At 35.8% G+C, this 18,429-nt stretch overlaps 1 protein-coding gene across 1 annotated transcript; it reads right to left on the bottom strand.

Annotated features, from left to right (window-relative positions):
• LOC111895826 (probable ribosomal protein S11, mitochondrial) lies at nt 1-1,957 on the bottom strand. The gene is made up of 2 exons (XM_023891886.3): nt 1,812-1,957; nt 1-915 (listed from the first exon to the last, which is right to left on the bottom strand). Exon 2 carries the CDS (start codon nt 879-881, stop codon nt 180-182), a length of 702 nt encoding a protein of 233 aa, XP_023747654.2. The 5' UTR covers nt 882-915; nt 1,812-1,957; the 3' UTR covers nt 1-179.
• Between the last annotated feature and the right edge of the window lie 16,472 nt (nt 1,958-18,429).

The following is an 18,429-nucleotide window of genomic DNA, read 5'->3' as shown; positions in this document are numbered from 1 at the left end:
TGAAATAAGGATAGCCTATAAATACATAAAGTAACCAATCATTCAAGTCAATTCCTCCTAATGAGTAATCTTGCCATAATTATTAAGATAAAAACATCTCAAAAGAAGCTACACATCATCATCAATGGTGCTAAAAAAGCCATCAAAATTCAAATCAACAGAAAAACACAAACACCTCATTACACACGTCGCTGTTTCCTGAGTCGACACCCGTTATGTGGCTTCCTAGTGGTATCCTCGATATACACAATCGGATTCCTATCTGATCTGGAATGCGTATATCCATCTCTAAACCCCAAAATCGCCAATTTCTTCCTTTTAAAAAAAGTAAACCCGTTAACCTTCACAACAACCGACTTCAATCCCATACTTTTGGCCACACGTCCCACATGTTCAGCTGTTGCTTCAGCCGCATATTTTGACACCTTGGGCCCACCTTTCATTTCCGCCAAACATCCCGCCGATGCCCCCATTTTCTTATTCCCCTTTGAATCCGTCACAGTCACAAACGTGTTGTTCCTCATTAGTTTGATGTGGACGATATCCGCGTTGTGCTCGCTTCCGGATGAAGGATTGTCCTTCATTATTCCTCGGACAAAGTTCACGTCGCGAGTGAACGGCCGAGTGTCCCGATTGAACCGAAGCGGTTCAATCGGGCGGTCTGAGCCGGAAAATCTCCGGCTCAGACCGTCAAAGTAGCCTCCACCACCACCGGTTCTGACCGGGGGTTGTTGGTTTGGACTGGTGGTGGGTCCGGTGGTGGGGCCTCGCTCGAACTCGAACTCCTTTCGAGTAATGGAATGTATAGGACTTGCAAATTTTAACGAATTTGATTTTGGAAAATTGAGTTTTGTTGCCAAATTAGCCAAGAATCTAGGCATGGTGTTGTGAAGAAAAGAGTTGGGAGTCTAATTCCTGCAAAATAAAGTGTGGTTTGTAAATGAAGAAATAGCAACCTACTTTTGTTGGGTTATTTTTCCTCTAGTTTACTCTAAAAAAAATATTGAAATAAAATTGGCATAAAAAACTCCCCACCCCAAATTAGGCTCATTTGGTTTATAAAATCAATGCTTAAATATCAATGTAATTCTATTGATTTCTTTACTAGACCATCAGATTATTACTTTTTCCTATTACAACATTGTACTTTGAAAATTTCACTCAATTATAAAAGTGTCATCCAAATACAAACAATTTTCACTGCTACAGTTGAGTAGATTTTAAAAAAATAATAATAATAAAAGTTGAAACTAAAAGAAATTATAATATTATGCTATAATACACAAATAAATAAAAGTGCATTGCTATTTACTGCATTTAGCCCACATTTATTTGGTACTAAGAAACATTATCAAGTGGTTTTTCTTTTCCACAGTTAGCTTATTGAATCAGATACGCCCATTCAAATCTTAATAAAAAAACTGATGCACAAATATTTTTTATCTTACTAGATCACACATATGGATGATTAAGAGGTTTATTAAGTGATTTTTAAAACAACAGACAAAACTATATCAACAAAAGTGTTTACTGTTGACATGAAACCAGATAATCACCAAACTAATATCAACAAAATCAGATTATAAGCTTCATTGATTCAATTAAAATTCAAAATTAAAAAATAGCATCAGCTTATCAAGAGGTGTACAGAACCAGAAAAAGAAAGTGGGATTCCAACCCAGAAATTAGGAACAAGAATTGAGCTCTAGATTCAAAATCGAACAGGAAAGTCATATGCTTCATCGATTCCAGAAATCAAACATCATGTATCGATCCAGAAGGTGTAACCGGATAAAGAAAGTCGGACTTACCAGATGAAGGAGCAGTAGCCGTAGCCGGCGCTGGCGATAGGAAATCTGGAGCGGAGATAGGAGAAGGGTCGCAGCTCTTCTTTCTGTTGAACGTTGTGAAGGGAATGAACCTAACGGCGTGAACGAGGGTATTTCGATTGGGGCAGAACGGGGGTATTTCAGTAATTTTAACTTTAAAAAGTGAGTCCTTACTTATGAAAAGTTGCATTTTGAGCTATACCAAAAAATCATTTTGAAAAAAATACATACTTCATATCTAAACTTTTTTTTTTTTTTTTAATTTATTGACTTTTTAAAAAAGTTAATAGGTATATAAGCTACTAATCAATCCCAAACATCCTCTATGTAGGGTTTACAAAATAAAAAGCACCAAATTAGGGGCGAGCAAAAACCGAACCGTAAACTGAAAAAACCGCATAAACCGAAACCGAAATGAAAACCGATGGTGCGGTTTTTAGTTTTGTAAAAACCGAAAATACTCGGTGCGGTGCGGTTTTTAGTCTCGCAAAAACCGCAAAAAACCGAACCGCACCGCACACACACATATATATATATATATATATATATATATATATATATATATATATATATATATATATATATATATTAAGTGTTGATATTTGTAAGAACCAAGAACTTATGACAATTAAAATTTCTATAAATGTAAATATCTATGTTATCTATCGGCGGATGATTGTATATTTTTAAGCATACATTCAGTGGTATTTACAATAACAAATAATGTTTGACATTTTTTTAACATTCAAATATGAAGAGTAATAGGGATATAGTATCATTTTTATGAATACATTAATTGATATTATTGTATGTACTTGTAAAACAAATATTATATTAAATTCTTATTATATTGAAGCATTAGAAACATATTGGATGAGTGGTTATGTAATTTGATTTCAAACCAAGAGGTAGTGGTATTAGTTTATCTCCAATTAATGATTAGCACTCCTCATCTGAGTCAAGGTAACTTGCTGAGTTACTTGAGTTTGAGTAAAAAGGCAAAACGAAAAAAAAAAAAAAAAAAAAAAAAAAAAAAAAAAAAAAAAAAAAACTAACAAAAAAACCACAAAAAAAAACTGAACCGCAAAAAACCGCTATAAAAAACCGTATAAAACCGAACGGTGCGGTTTCTAAATTTCAAAAAACCGAAGTTGCGTTTTTCGGTTCGGTTTTTGCCAAAAACCGCACCGAACCGCACCATGCTCACCCCTACCAAGTTAGGTTAAACTTACACGAGAGTTAAGAGACGGAAGAGTTAAGAGACGGAAATACCAAAATCAGTGAGTGCACAACACATAGATTGAAGAGGGCAAGAGGCCAAGACGCGGTAGAATTGAGACTACAAGAGGAGTTGTTGTGACCCGATGAGAAAATAGAAAAATGATAGTTATAACATAAGGGTTTTTTTTTTTTTTAACTTGGACCAAAAGTATTTGAGGGCCTGGACGTGTCCTCTCCTTACCATAGGCACCATAGAGACCTCAACCAAATCAAACAGTTCCCATATCTATGTGTACACATCTTGTGTACATGTGGGGTTTTGAAATATGACTAAGGCACCTCCATGTAACGCCCGCAGATCCGGGCTAGTCAATTTAGAGATAATAGGGGTTGAAAACGACTTTTCGACAAAAGATTATTTATAATAAATAATCTTAACCAAGTTGTAGAATATGTCTCAAGGGTTTCGTACATATAAAGAACGCCGAAATCCGAGTTATAACGAAGAAGTTATGGCCCGTCGAAGTTTTCGGCAAAATCGGAATGGCACCGGGAGACGTAAATAGTGAATTTAAGATAGAGAACTTTTTAGCCTTAGGGATCTAAATGAAAGTTGTAGAATACGTATCCACCTACGCGTGGATATAAAGAACGTCAAAAACGTAGTTCGTATGCAAAAGTTATGACCTTCCAAAGATACAACTGTCTAAGAGCATGACACGCGTCAGAAACCCTAAATTGACCGGACTCACGACGTGAGCCTCTTTTCTCACGACGTGAGGAGTCAAAAAGTCACATTTTGAAGCTAGAAGTCTACGGGAACGATAACTAAAAAGCTCACGACGTGAGTAATGAATTCTCACGACGTGAGGAGTCAAACATACATTATTCAAGCCTAGAACGTAGATGTCGAAGCTACGAGGTGATTCATCCATGGATCACGACGTGAGCAATGACTTCTCACGACGTGAATGGGCCGAAATCAGCCTATAAATAGCAAGTTCGACCTCATTCACTTCTTACACCAAATCTTCCTTCTCTCTCTCGTTTTCTGAAGCCGTTCCGCGTCCCGAGCCCGACGATCACGAGCCGTTGACCATTTTTAGATTCTATCTACTCCCGCTACTAAGGTGAGTGTATAGTTACTTTCATCTTACACATAGATATGAAGTATTTTGATATAAATTACGTGCTATGTGTGCATATTGTCTGAATACTTGCTGTTTATACTGGTGAAAGATTTTTATACATGTTTTAAATGATGTAAACTGTATAAAGTATTTTATATCTACAAAATATGTTGGGTAAAACATGGGTAGATGAATGATGAGGGATAAAAGCTGAAATAGAGGAACATTAGTAGTATGGACCTAGTGCCCTTTGGTAAACATTGGCAGCAATGGACCTAGTACCATATAGATGAGCACTAGTAGCTGCGCCACAACCCGTAGATGTTTTAGATCTACGGTAAACATCCTAGAAGTTGCGCTCTAAGGATAGTATCGGTAGCTACGCCTAATAGGGAGCCTTATGACCATGACAGTAGCGTTTAAAGGTCAATACCGGCAAAAGCGCCTCATAGAAACAGTGGACTTCATGTTGTTTCCTTAGGATGATCCTTAGGAATGAATAAACAAGGGTTAGCTGATCCTTAGGGTAAATCCTTAAGAAGCTAATGGGAATGGGTAATTTGGTTGATTGTTTGATGTTTAAATATAATAATTATATTATTGTGGGTTGAAAACCCTATGTACTCACCAGGTTTCCCAACCTGACCCACTCAGTTTATTTATATCACAAGTGTCGATATAAAGTTACATTACACTGAGAGATTTAAAAGAGATGTAGATCACTAGTGTAAATGAATGTAAGTTCTGTTTATGCTTATGTTTCTGTAATGACAATGACATCCCAAATGTTTTAAAAGTGAATAAAAATTTACATTTATTTAGAAATGCTTTGATAACGTAATTATCATGTTTTTCTGGGAACAAATTCCGCAACATTTTTATTAAAAGAGGTACTCTGATTTTTATAAAGCATAAACAAAATTGGTCTTTTTCTGGCCGTGAAAATGGAGATGTCACACTCCACGACGCGTCATGTGTGGGTTTGTCACCTTGAGAGGTACACTACAACAAGAAGAGGATACAATATTGTAAACAATTAATATTAAAACTATACCTCGAGATCCTCTCAGGACACCTATGGGGTTTGTTGACGTACATGTGTAATAACATCACCGTACAATAAGAAAATCTCTATATAATGTTAAGTGATCAACAATATTGTAAACACATAATATTAAAATTACACCTCAACATCCTATGAGGGTACCTCAGCTTGGGCTGCACAGGTGCAATAATATTACCCTACAATAAAAAAATGATTATATAATTTTAAATGATCAACAATATTGTAAGCACGTAATATTATAATTGTACCTTGGCATCATGTGAGGGCCCCTACTAGGTCGTTCTACACCGGTAACAACATTACCACACAATAAGAAATTAGTTATATAATTTTATGATCAACTTATTATAAACATGTAATATTAAAAAGGTATTGCGACATCTTGTGAGGGCCCCTCCGCCTCGAGAGCACGACAAACGATTCTACTACAAACATTCACTCGGGAAAACGCCATAATGTATGGAGTTTAGCATCTCTAATCTAAGTTATGGCAGTATTCCCAACACACCCTCGATACGTGAGACGAATATTGTAACATCCAGTTTCGGGATGTACCTATTTTGGGATTTTAGACTGTAATTCGGCCATGTAAAGGCTTTGGGCTTCAATGGAATAGAGTTTAGACTCTGTTAGATGTTGATGATATTGGAAAAGTGATTTAAACTTTGAATTGTACTTCAGAGTTAAATGAGTAAATGGGAAAAGTAATGTTTCAAACGTTTTTGCATGAATTATGGTTTTAGTTTGGAGTGTTTTTAGTAGTAACTGATTAAGTATAGTTTTGGGGTTCTTCAACACCTTCGTGTGGATATAAAGATCGCCGAAATCAGATTTGAAATGACGACGTTATGGATGTTTAAAGTTAGAGTTGTGAAGTTAGCTCCTATGTTGAGCGTTGGAGGAAGATGTCATGTGGGGGTTTTGTAACGCCCCGATTCTCAGGTATTGATTTAAATGAAAGTTTATTTGGTTTTAAGATCTACTCGACGAGTTGGTTGCCCTACTCGTCGAGTAGCAACGGGGTGGGATCGCGTATTTAGTGGCCTACTTGCCGAGTCCATGAAGAACTCGACGAGTAGGAGCTGGCAGAAGAAACCCTAGATCCCGGGGTTTTGCACCCTATTTAAAGAAGCATAAGCCTCCTTCGGCCTCTTTGCATTCCTTGAGAGCTCATAGAAACCCTAATTCGTGTGGTGCTTCATTCTAGTGTGTCTTAAGCTTTGGAAAGAAGGTTTTTGGAAAGGAAGAGCTTGGAGGGCAAGAGACTAGGAGCAAGGAAGGTGTGGGAATTAGAAATCTACCTCAGTTAGCATCATTTAGAGTTATCAAGTCGCCACCTTTACCTCATTTTCCTTCTAGACCTCATTTGGTTGAGATCTAGGGTTTTTATGGTTTGATTGTGATGATATTGTGGGATATGAGTTAGATCTGAAGTTGTAACTTTAGATCTGGACCCTTCTTGGGTTCTAGAGTCATAAAGCTCCGAGTTTGGCCATGTATGAAGCTTTCCTTGAGTATGAAACCCCATTGTGAGCTTGGATTTGACATTAAGAGCCTTTTTAGCTATGCATGCACGTAAAGTTTGCAACTTTACGTGAAAAGCATGCCTTAGAAGCTTGGATCTGTAATTTGGAGCCATTGCATGGATTAAAAGAGTTTGTATGGCTTAAGGACTGAAGGAACTCGGTGAGTTGCAAGGTCGACTCGGCGAGTCATATGAAGATAGGCCTGGACCCGACGAGTTGGATGAACAACTCAGCGAGTCCGATGAAGATTGCCATAGAACTCGACGGGTTGTATGAACTAATGGGTTTTGAGCATTCTAACACTTCCTAAGTGTACATGCAACCCTAATAACCTTGAATCTATGTTTTCTCTATATACATGCAGATTTCTTTTTCAAGGTTATTTCCTAACTAGCATGGCATGGGGAATATATGAAACATAAAAACTAGTAGAAATACATACGTTGTTGTTGCTTGGATTCCTTCAAGACTTTGTGAGCCTAGCACCCCAAATGCTGTGCCTCAAATGCTTCACACAACACCACAAAACCTGGAATAACTTGAGAGAATACTTCTAGCACTCAAAATCGGTTATGCCCTCTCTTGTAACACTAGGTCTCCATTTTGCTAGCCAAAGGGTTCCTTTTATAGTGGTGTCACAATTAGGGTTTCATTAAGAAGACCCATAATTGTCATGACTCTTCATTTCTCATGACCCATGGGTTTGTAACTCCCATGGACTATCCATGGAGCTCCAAATGGTTACATCCATAACCCATAAACCATGGATCATTAATCCACCATAAAAGAATTGATGATTGTCATAATCAACCCTATCTATTTAAGTAGTCTCACTTTGATCACCAAATTAACACTAGATTAATATATGATCAATACTAATTAAATAACACTATTATTAATATATTAGAACTTATAATGTATTAATAATCATAAGTTCATATTCTCTCATTTAGTCTATCCAAGTATTGCAATGCCATGCAACCCAAATGGACCATGCCAGGTTGGATCAAGTACATACCAAATAAAGTTATGGACTTAGACACTATATCCAACAGTCTCCTACTTGGATAAGTCTAATAACTATATTTGCAAATATGACTTCAAAATCCGACTAGCAATCGTAGCTCTTTCAAAGTCTCTTGGAACTGAGATGATGATGATACGCCATTTAAGATAAGTGATCATATAATCCTCTGCTCTCATGATATCAGCCGGACAAACACATGGAACATGGTCTTACTTATTGTCCAGCATTTGTTTCTCGATCTCCGATTTGTTTCGACATAGAACTAAATTGAACACATCAATTAGGTTCTGACCGGGCCCGGTACATAGGTCAAAACCAAATCATCGAGGGGCCCAGATATCGCTTCTATTTCTAGAAGGAACAGATAAACTTCGACTGATATGCTTGTACTAACTACTCGTTGAATTACTCACAAAGGCACATTTTATAACATCGAGTTACCAATGCGTTTTCGTACAATCAATGAATAACCAACTCATAGTCAACAACTCATATCTCTAGGTTTGAAGATTTATATGATATTACCGTCTCATAATCACTTGAGATAAATTTCATGAAGTGATGCAAGTGAGCGTGGGTTGAATCCAATACTCAGCCCTTATGAGTACTCATGAATGTTGTAGCAACCGTTGCATTGTCTAAAGCACTTTAGACAAATCATACAAGACAAATTCATGACAGTCTTGAATCAATACTTACTTCCAAAGTTTGACCGACTGTGGATGGTTTGAATAATAACATGATTATTCTGGAAGTAAAAAAACATGCAAAATTGAAACATAGTAAACAATCAACACAAGATAGTAGCACCCCAAATGTGTTGGGTTTTGAGCAATCTAACACTTCCTAAGTGTGCATGCAACCCTAATAAACCTTGGATCTATGTTTGTCTAAATACATGCAAAATAATAATTTTCCAAGGTTCATAACCTATCTAACATGGCATGGGGTACTTTTAAACATAAAAGAATTAGATGAGATTACATACCTTTTGATGATGACTTTGATTTCTAAGGAGTTTGAGGGCCAAGCACCAATAGTGTGAATGCCTCAAATGGAATCAAAAATCACCACAAACACTTGGAAAACTTTGAGAGAGTGTATACACACATAGAAATCGGCCACACCTAAGTCTCACACAACTAGTGCCACTAGTGGCTATTTCATGAAACATAAGCATGCTTATATAGTGTACATGATTAGGGTGAAACCCTAATAACCCATGACCTTTCCTTTTCCAAGGATCCATGGGTTAAAAGCTCCATGGATCATCCATGGACTTCCATACAAGCCTAGCCCATTAACAAATGAGTGTTAGCCCACACTATATAAAACCAATAGCCCACAATCTAATTAGTCTTCCTTTTAATCTCTAAATTAATTCATAATTAATTTAAGACTAAGAATAATTAAATAACATAACTTCATATTAATATATTATAACTTATAATATATTAATAAACATATGTGTATAACTCTCATAAAATTATCCATAAATAGTTCGGGTGAAATGCAACCCAAATGGACCATGCCGGGTCGGGTCAAGTATGTACCAAATAAGTTATGGACTTAGACACCTTATCCAACAGACTCCCACTTGGATAAGTCTAATAACTATATTTGCGTATGTTACTTCAGGAACCAACCAGCAATCGTAGCTCTCAAAAACTCTGTTGAACTATGAAGCGCCATTTTAGATAAGTGATCATATAATCCTCTGTTCTCATGATATCAGCCGGACAAATACATGGAACAACGTCGTACTTATTGTCTAGCAATTTGTTTCCCGATTTTCGATTTGTTTGACAAAGAACTTAATCGAACACATCAATTTTAGTTCTGACCGGCCGGTACATAGGTCACAACAAAATCATCGAGGGGCCCAGATATCGCTTCTATTTCTAGAAGGAACAGATAAACTTCGACTCATATGCTTGTTATACTACTTGTTGAATTGTACACAAAGGCACATTTTATAACATCAAGTTACTGATGCGTTTACGTGCAATCAATGCACAACCAACTTATAGGTAACAACTCATATCTCTAGGTTTGAAGATTTATATGATATTACCGTCTCACGATCACTCGAGATAAATTCCATGAAGTGATACAAGTGAGCGTGGGTTTATTCCAATACTCATAACTTATGAGCACTCATGAATGTTGTAGCAACCATTGCCATGACTAAACCCATTTAGCCATCTACAAACTCGATTCATGACAGTCTTGATTCATACCTACTTCCAACAGATGAACGACTGTGGAGTGTTTAAATAACTTAGTCATTCGGAAAGAATAACCTAGCTATTTTGGAAGTCAAAACATGCAAAGTGAAACACAATAATAATCAAATCCAATATGGTCTCAGAACCCTTTTGAATATAAATAGAACCACCTTTTATTTATCACCATATTGACTACACATTATTCATTGTATAATGTTTCAAAGAATCAACTTAATACTTGAATAAAAACAACAGTCGTCCCATGCTCCTAGCATGTACACTTTGTTTTTCTAAACAATAGTTATGCCATTCTCCAAGTATGCACACTATGTTTGTCTATGATCCTTACATTGTGATGTAGATCAATTGAACATGATTCCAATGATACTCATTTCACAATCCCAAATCCTTATTGTAAATGTGAGAATCCCCGATTCCCATCATTCACCAAAAAACTGTTAGATTTTAAACTTTTATGCAATGTTCCTCTTGTAATGATTATGCACAAAGTCACCAAAACCTTGTCACCAGTCATTACAGAGTATTCCAAAGAAGGTCAACTTCTATGGAACGGAAGTCTCATGTTCAAAGTACATTGCTTTGAACATCCTTCTTGCATTAAGGTTTTCTAATCTTACATAGATTGAATAACTTCCACCTATGGAGACATTTCCATAGTCCCATTTTGACTATCACTTCCGAACAAGAGTTACTTCTTTTCAGAACATGTCAATACGGTCCTTTCCGACAACTTGCATCATACTTATAACTGAGCAACCAATCTTTAGCGAACCTCAGATTTGTCCTCGACAATTGCTTAATCACTTTAGTCATATCCAGTTCTAGACTTTTCCCTTCTCAATGCCTTAAGCATTTGGAAAATTTAGAAAAGATGAATATTATAGCACATGCAATCGATCCTATATCCGAAGCATATGGGACACGATTCATGATGTTTTACATAAAGACATGATACTAGACAAGTCTTTTGCTACAATATTTTTTATTTGCCATGTTTTCAAAATTTAACTATGAAGAGGGATGTCGTAATCATAATCAAATTTTGAAAACGCAATATATATAGAATTTCTTCAAGTTGAACCATTCCAACATAAAATTCATATATATATATATATATATATATATATATATATATATATATATATATATATATATATATATATATATATATATATATATATTTTCTTGACTAAAGATGATTAAAATCTCAATCTAAGCTTTAGAATTGAAATGAAGTATAATTTCCTCTCCCTTAATTATAGCAAAACAACTTTTCAACCCCTGCAACTTCACGAATTGAAACTTTTGTTTTCTATAATTAACATTGCTAACTTGCAACACTAAACGTAATAATCATGCTCCCACTAACATGATGATTATCATCATAACACTTATGCTCCCACTAGCTCTGACATATTTCCAGAAATTTGCTGGACTTCTGAAATTTAGATTCATACACCCTTTCTTAGATAGCTCACATGTGTGTCTAAACAATTTTCAGAACTATGAAAAGGGATGCCGTAATCATAGTCTCAATTGCTTAGGCATTTGCCATTTCTCACAAGTCCATGTTAGTGTGCCGGTTAACCACACGCGCTCCACTAACGACTTTTGAAAATGCAAATAACACAATTGATATCTACATAAAATCTACTTAGTGAAAGCGTTTCCTCACCATCATTTTCATGAATCGGAGAGAAACCTTATGACACTTAGATTTTATAGTGTATGAGTTCCTATCCATGTGAATTTGTCAAAACCATAATCACAAGATAAGGTTAGTGACAAATTCAGCCTTACATGGATTAAACTTGTTCAATCTTAGTTTCTTGTCACCTTGGTAGCACAAGGCCCACCAATGCTTCCAAGTTGAACTCTGATAACTCACATGCAAATTCAACTTATTTGAAGTAGGTACAGAAACAAGAATTATGTCAACACGATAGGTTGCAAACCTTAAGTTGTGTGCTAGTGATAAATTATAGGTTTTACTCTTGATTAACTCTTGAAACTCTTTCAGGATCTTTAAGGCTCCCACTGTCCCCTTGACATATAAGTTTCCCCAGTCAAGAACCATTCCTTGACAAAACAAATATTCAAGGGACAATGCGGATTCTTATCAAGACTAATACTTCACACAATTGGTCTTAGTTGGTCTTTGTCTCATCCAAGACATCACAACTTACCAATCTCAAATGTACAAGGGTAGAAACATTCTACACTACATTTGATAAGTGTTTTAAACCTTACTTTATGTCACTCAATGTTACAATCTTGGAGTATGACTCTAAGAATTGTTTTGGAACGAAGTATGACTCATCTTCTCGATCTTAACCAATCCAACAATTCATGACCTCTCTTCTTAGCCATAACAATGCACTAAGACGTCCTTAGAGTATGAATTTGTGATATGGTTTCATAATCATTAAGATGATCATGAAATACGATACTAAAGTACTCTCCCATCCTTTCAGATTTGAGAAACTTTTATCTTTCTGCCTAATTTGATTCTTCTCATTTCTTTTGTCATACATTGTAACCTTTCCAATGTTACAGAATTATACTTAACCTCATAAGCATAATCATATTTACTAATCTTTAGTAAATCATGACAAATCAATCTTTGTGGTGGACCTTGACCAGCGCACACCCAGTGTACCTAATTCCTTAGTCCTTCAATTGACTCACATATACATGTGATCAAAGAATTAGTCTTAATTTTCAAAGATGAAAATTGTCATTCATCATACAATACAACTTGTATGATTCCAAGTTTCTGTCCAATTGAAACTTAGGTGATGAAAAACTTTCTTCATTCGGTAAATTCAGACACTACCACAAATGAAGGAATCAAATCCACTTTCCAATATTGCTATTACTGGAAACATATAAGCAACAATTTTCCACAGATGCCATTGTAAGGATATTTTTTTAAAATAAATAAAATTAAAACCCTTTTTTTATTTTATTTTAAAACTTTGCGGAAAAACTTATCCTTACAATCCACATGAAAATCTTGTTGTTATCTATTCATAAGCAATATATTATAACTCTTAAGCAGCAGCTCAAAATTCTGATTGCCGAACCATGCGATCGAAACCCACCTTCGCAATCAGAATCAACATATACTTACTTTAAGCTTCCTATCTTTTCTTTGATTCTTAAAAACATCAACATGTGACCCATTCACATTATGTAATAAGAATCTCCAAATAGAAACTTAATAGAGTTAGACAGTGGACTTTACCCGAAGTAGAGTCAAACCTCTTGACTTGATCAACCTTATGACCTTTCAGGTGAATAGGGCAGCTTCGCAACCAATGCCCCTTCCTTTGGCAACAAAACACATGGACCCTTTGGTAATGGCACATGAGACTATCTCAGAATTTGCCTTTCTCTTTACTATTTGGTCAACCGAGTTGACTATAGCCGATCGCTTTCCATTGGGAAGATAAATCTTTTTCTAAATATCCAATGCTACCATTGTCAATGTCCATTTAAGACTTGGGAAGTTGTTCTTTTAATCAAATTTGCTTTACTAGTGTTCCAAATCATTGCTGATTCCACAACACCAAGCAAATAGATAACATCATTAAGGGTCATGTCATAGTCTTAGTAACATAGTGAGTCCCAAAGAGACTCACTATGTTACTAAGAAAGTGATTGAACATCCAACCTTCACGGGACTTTGACACCCAACTCTCCCGGCTTGTCAATATGTGACTTTATCTCCAAGATGTGAGCACACATAGACTATGCTTGCTAATAGGGATTGAGTGACTTTAAACTTTTCAAGAACTTGTGGGTGAGGGAGAATAATTGGAGGAGGTGGAGAAAGTGAAGCATGATGTTGAGGGACACCATCTTCAAGAGATTTGGGAAGATCATAGTTGTCTGAACCAGACATCTATAATGGGAGAAAATCAAGTTAGTTGATTCAAAGTCCTTAATATAACACCCAATATGAAATATTAAGGCTAGGACCCAACACAATATTTTATAATTTGGAAGAGGGATGCCGTAATCCAAGCTATAAAATATTTGAAGGTAGGCGAATGACGATTCACCAATTTCCACCATGAAAAACGAAATAATTTATTAGGTTTTAATTGGATTTGAAATTCCTAGATCTTTTGAGATTCATTGAACTTTTCAATGACATGTTTCAATCTCGAGTGTGCCCTCTCCAATTTTGTGACTGGGATGCCGAGGATCACAAAACAAGGTGTGAATAACCATACCAATTCACTTGGTACCCTTAATATTATCACCCAATCAATGTGCCGGTTAACCACACACGCTCCATTGATCTATGACAAACATTAAGTCACCCTTCGTGATCCTTACTAGTCCAAGTTAGTGTGCCGGTTAACCACACACGCTCCACCAACGACTTGGTAAGGTACAAAGTGTGAATTCCATGGGCTAGCACCAAATTCACATTTTTCCTAAAGTAACTAAGATTGGGAATTAAATAAAAAAATATTTAGTTACTTTATAATATTCATTATACTTTTAATGAGAATTTAAAGTCATTGTCCTACCCGTTCGGCTAACGACCCTCCACCGATCAAGCAAGCGGTGGGTGAGAGTGGACACCCATTAAGTCGCCATTTTATAGGCAACAACCTTATACCCACCTTATAGACCAGCTTCGTGAATGAGGCCTACTAACGGTAAAACGACTTGTTCTTATACATATATATAATAATTAAGAATTAATCTTATAAATAGTATAAGGGTAGAATTTTAACTTTTAAAACTTCTAGGGTATGGAATTAAAGTTTGTGTGAGACTTTACAAATTCCAAAACTTGAGGGCAAGTTTTGAACAATTCATAAACTTTTGGATATTCATAACTTATGAGTTTTAATTAAGTGTTTTAAAGCTTTTAATGAAGAGTCTCTTGGAAATCCATAAATTGAGGACAAGTTATGAAGTCCATAAAAGCATTTATGGGAAAAACTCTTCAAGAAAATGTAACCTACAACTTCTTAAAAACATTTAAAAGAAAAACTCTTGGAATTCCATAACTTGAGGACAAATTAAGAATTCCATTAAAACACATTAAGATCAAGAATTAACTAACAAACAATTTGCAAATAATTCCTATGATCTAACAAAACTCATATGAGCATGAACATCCACTATCCAAAACTTTTCATTTCATAACTTATGAATTAAAGGTTCATAAAAATGAAGACTCTTCATTTTATGTAACTTATGTGTTTAATGTGTGTTAAAGAAAAGTGACCTTTGGATATCCATAACTTGAGGACAAATTATGGACTCCATTAAAACACATAAATGACCAAGAATTAATTCTAAACAATTCAGCAAATAATTCCTATCATCTTCTAAATTCATAAAAACATGAACATGATCATCAAAATTTCAAGAATTATATGAACACATAAAATCATGGAATTTTGATATATGCTATTGTAAATGGATTAGAATAACCATTACACCAACTAAAACAAGTTTTAAAACACCAAAACAGTTTAGGGTAATATTTCTAGTCCATTTCCAGCAGCAAAAGTCGAAATTCTATTTTTTTTATTATTATTTTGCATCAAGTATCAAACAAGCAAGCCTAGGCTCTGATACCACTGTTGGGTTTTGAGCAATCTAACACTTCCTAAGTGTGCATGCAACCCTAATAAACCTTGGATCTATGTTTGTCTAAATACATGCAAAATAATAATTTTCCAAGGTTCATAACCTATCTAACATGGCATGGGGTACTTTTAAACATAAAAGAATTAGATGAGATTACATACCTTTTGATGATGACTTTGATTTCTAAGGAGTTTGAGGGCCAAGCACCAATAGTGTGAATGCCTCAAATGGAATCACAAATCACCACAAACACTTGGAAAACTTTGAGAGAGTGTATACACACATAGAAATCGGCCACACCTAAGTCTCACACAACTAGTGCCACTAGTGGCTATTTCATGCAACATAAGCATGCTTATATAGTGTACATGATTAGGGTGAAACCCTAATAACCCATGACCTTTCCTTTTCCAAGGATCCATGGGTTAAAAGCTCCATGGATCATCCATGGACTTCCATACAAGCCTATCCCATTAACAAATGAGTGTTAGCCCACACTATATAAAACCAATAGCCCACAATCTAATTAGTCTTCCTTTTAATCTCTAAATTAATTCATAATTAATTTAAGACTAAGACTAATTAAATAACATAACTTCATATTAATATATTATAACTTATAATATATTAATAAACATATGTGTATAACTCTCATAAAATTATCCATAAATAGTTCGGGTGAAATGCAACCCAAATGGACCATGCCGGGTCGGGTCAAGTATGTACCAAATAAGTTATGGACTTAGACACCTTATCCAACAAAATGTTGTGCCTCAAATGCTTCACACAACACCACAAAACCTGGAATAACTTGAGAGAATACTTCTAGCACTCAAAATCGGTTATGCCCTCTCTTGTAACACTAGGTCTCCATTTTGCTAGCCCAAGGGTTCCTTTTATAGTGGTGTCACAATTAGGGTTTCATTAAGAAGACCCATAATTGTCATGACTCTTCATTTCTCATGACCCATGGGTTTGTAACTCCCATGGACTATCCATGGAGCTCCAAATGGTTACATCCATAACCCATAAACCATGGATCATTAATCCACCATAAAAGAATTGATGATTGTCATAATCAACCCTATCTATTTAAGTAGTCTCACTTTGATCACCAAATTAACACTAGATTAATATATGATCAATACTAATTAAATAACACTATTATTAATATATTAGAACTTATAATATATTAATAATCATAAGTTCATATTCTCTCATTTAGTCTATCCAAGTATTGCAATGCCATGCAACCCAAATGGACCATGCCGGGTCAGATCAAGTACATACCAAATAAAGTTATGGACTTAGACACTATATCCAACATGAACAACCCGGCGAGTCGGTTGAGGTTTCCCCAATTTATATATGCGTGTGTAACCATCGAGTTGCAAGAAGGAAACTCGACGAGTGGCCTTAGAGTTCGATCGTAAACCAAAGGAACTTGACGAGTCACTTCGGTGACTCGGCGAGTGGAGAAGTACTTCAAGGAACTCAGCGAGTAGCCGAGGGTACTCAGCGAGTTGGGGTCAACATGGATTGTTGACCTTGACCGATGACTTTGACTTTGACCAGGGTTGATTAGTTAGTTTATGGGGCACCTTGAAAGTTTGGGAACTTATGGGTATGATTGTATTATGGTAATAGGTGGTGGAGTTTTTGACAGTGATCCGAGAGTTGGAGTTCATCTACCGAGTCGACGTCTGCAAGGTGATTTATCCTCACTACATCAATAGGGTCTATAGCACCAAGGTCGGCCCTTAAGTTGTTATTATGATGGTGTGCTACATGTGGTTATGATCTGTTAGATCGGAATCAGGATAGACGGTATATTATGCTCTTATGATCCGTAGGGATTGGTATGTTAGTGACCTGCTAGGTCGGTGCTCTAGTTACGAGAGATTTCTATAATTGATGATCAGTGAGATAGATATGTTTGATGTTTGTATATGCCAGTACATGATAGTTATGTGCACATGTGTCAAACCCCCAAACCAAGGATGGCGGAAACGTCCGGGGGTGGAGGACTTCATGTACAGTATCACAACAATGTGTATAATAGTGCTCAAAGTAAATACAACCATCATAAATATAATTGAAAAAGTTACACCAAAGTATATGTTTACATGTTTCAAAATCAATTACATTATGATGACAAAAATAAATTGTTGACGGTTTAACGTCCCATCCTCAAAGCGCTGAAGTTTTCCTGTTTCACTGACTTCCTAAGAATACAAGTAGTTTTGAAAGAGTGTCAACAATTAAGTTGGTGAGTTCATAAGAGTTTTGTTTGGAGTAGAAACCGTTTTCCTTATAAAATCGATAGAGTTGATTTCCAGAAAATCCAATATTTTCTTAGTTAAGTGTGAATAGAATATTCCTATATGGTACATTAATGAACCCTAGAATGACCCGTAGACTTCTCCTATAATCGTCCAGCGTATATGAGTTATATAAGATTTAAGTTGATAAAACGTTGAATATAATGGGTCTGCCCTAGGTCCACAACCAAACAAGGAACAGGAGATGAGGCGGGCCCACCAATTCTAAGCCAATCACGACTAGATTCTATATAACTCTACCATATACACTTAGAAATTATAGCTGAAAACCAACAATGCAAAAGTGAATGTGGACTTAAACCCAATAACCGGAACCAATCCTAGTGTAGTGTACGAAATATTAATAGTGACTGTGAACATAAACTATACATATCATAGTTCATCGGATAGTGATAGTGACTAGTGAACATGAACTAT

This window comes from Lactuca sativa, chromosome 3, assembly GCF_002870075.4.
Source record: "Lactuca sativa cultivar Salinas chromosome 3, Lsat_Salinas_v11, whole genome shotgun sequence".
NCBI lineage: Eukaryota > Viridiplantae > Streptophyta > Magnoliopsida > Asterales > Asteraceae > Lactuca > Lactuca sativa.
This window is presented reverse-complemented; position numbering and strand designations above follow the sequence as displayed.

What these genes read in the sequence shown, in the direction of transcription:
- LOC111895826 (XM_023891886.3), bottom strand. Translation starts at nt 881, where the DNA reads ATGCCTAGATTCTTGGCTAATTTGGCAACAAAACTCAATTTTCCAAAA.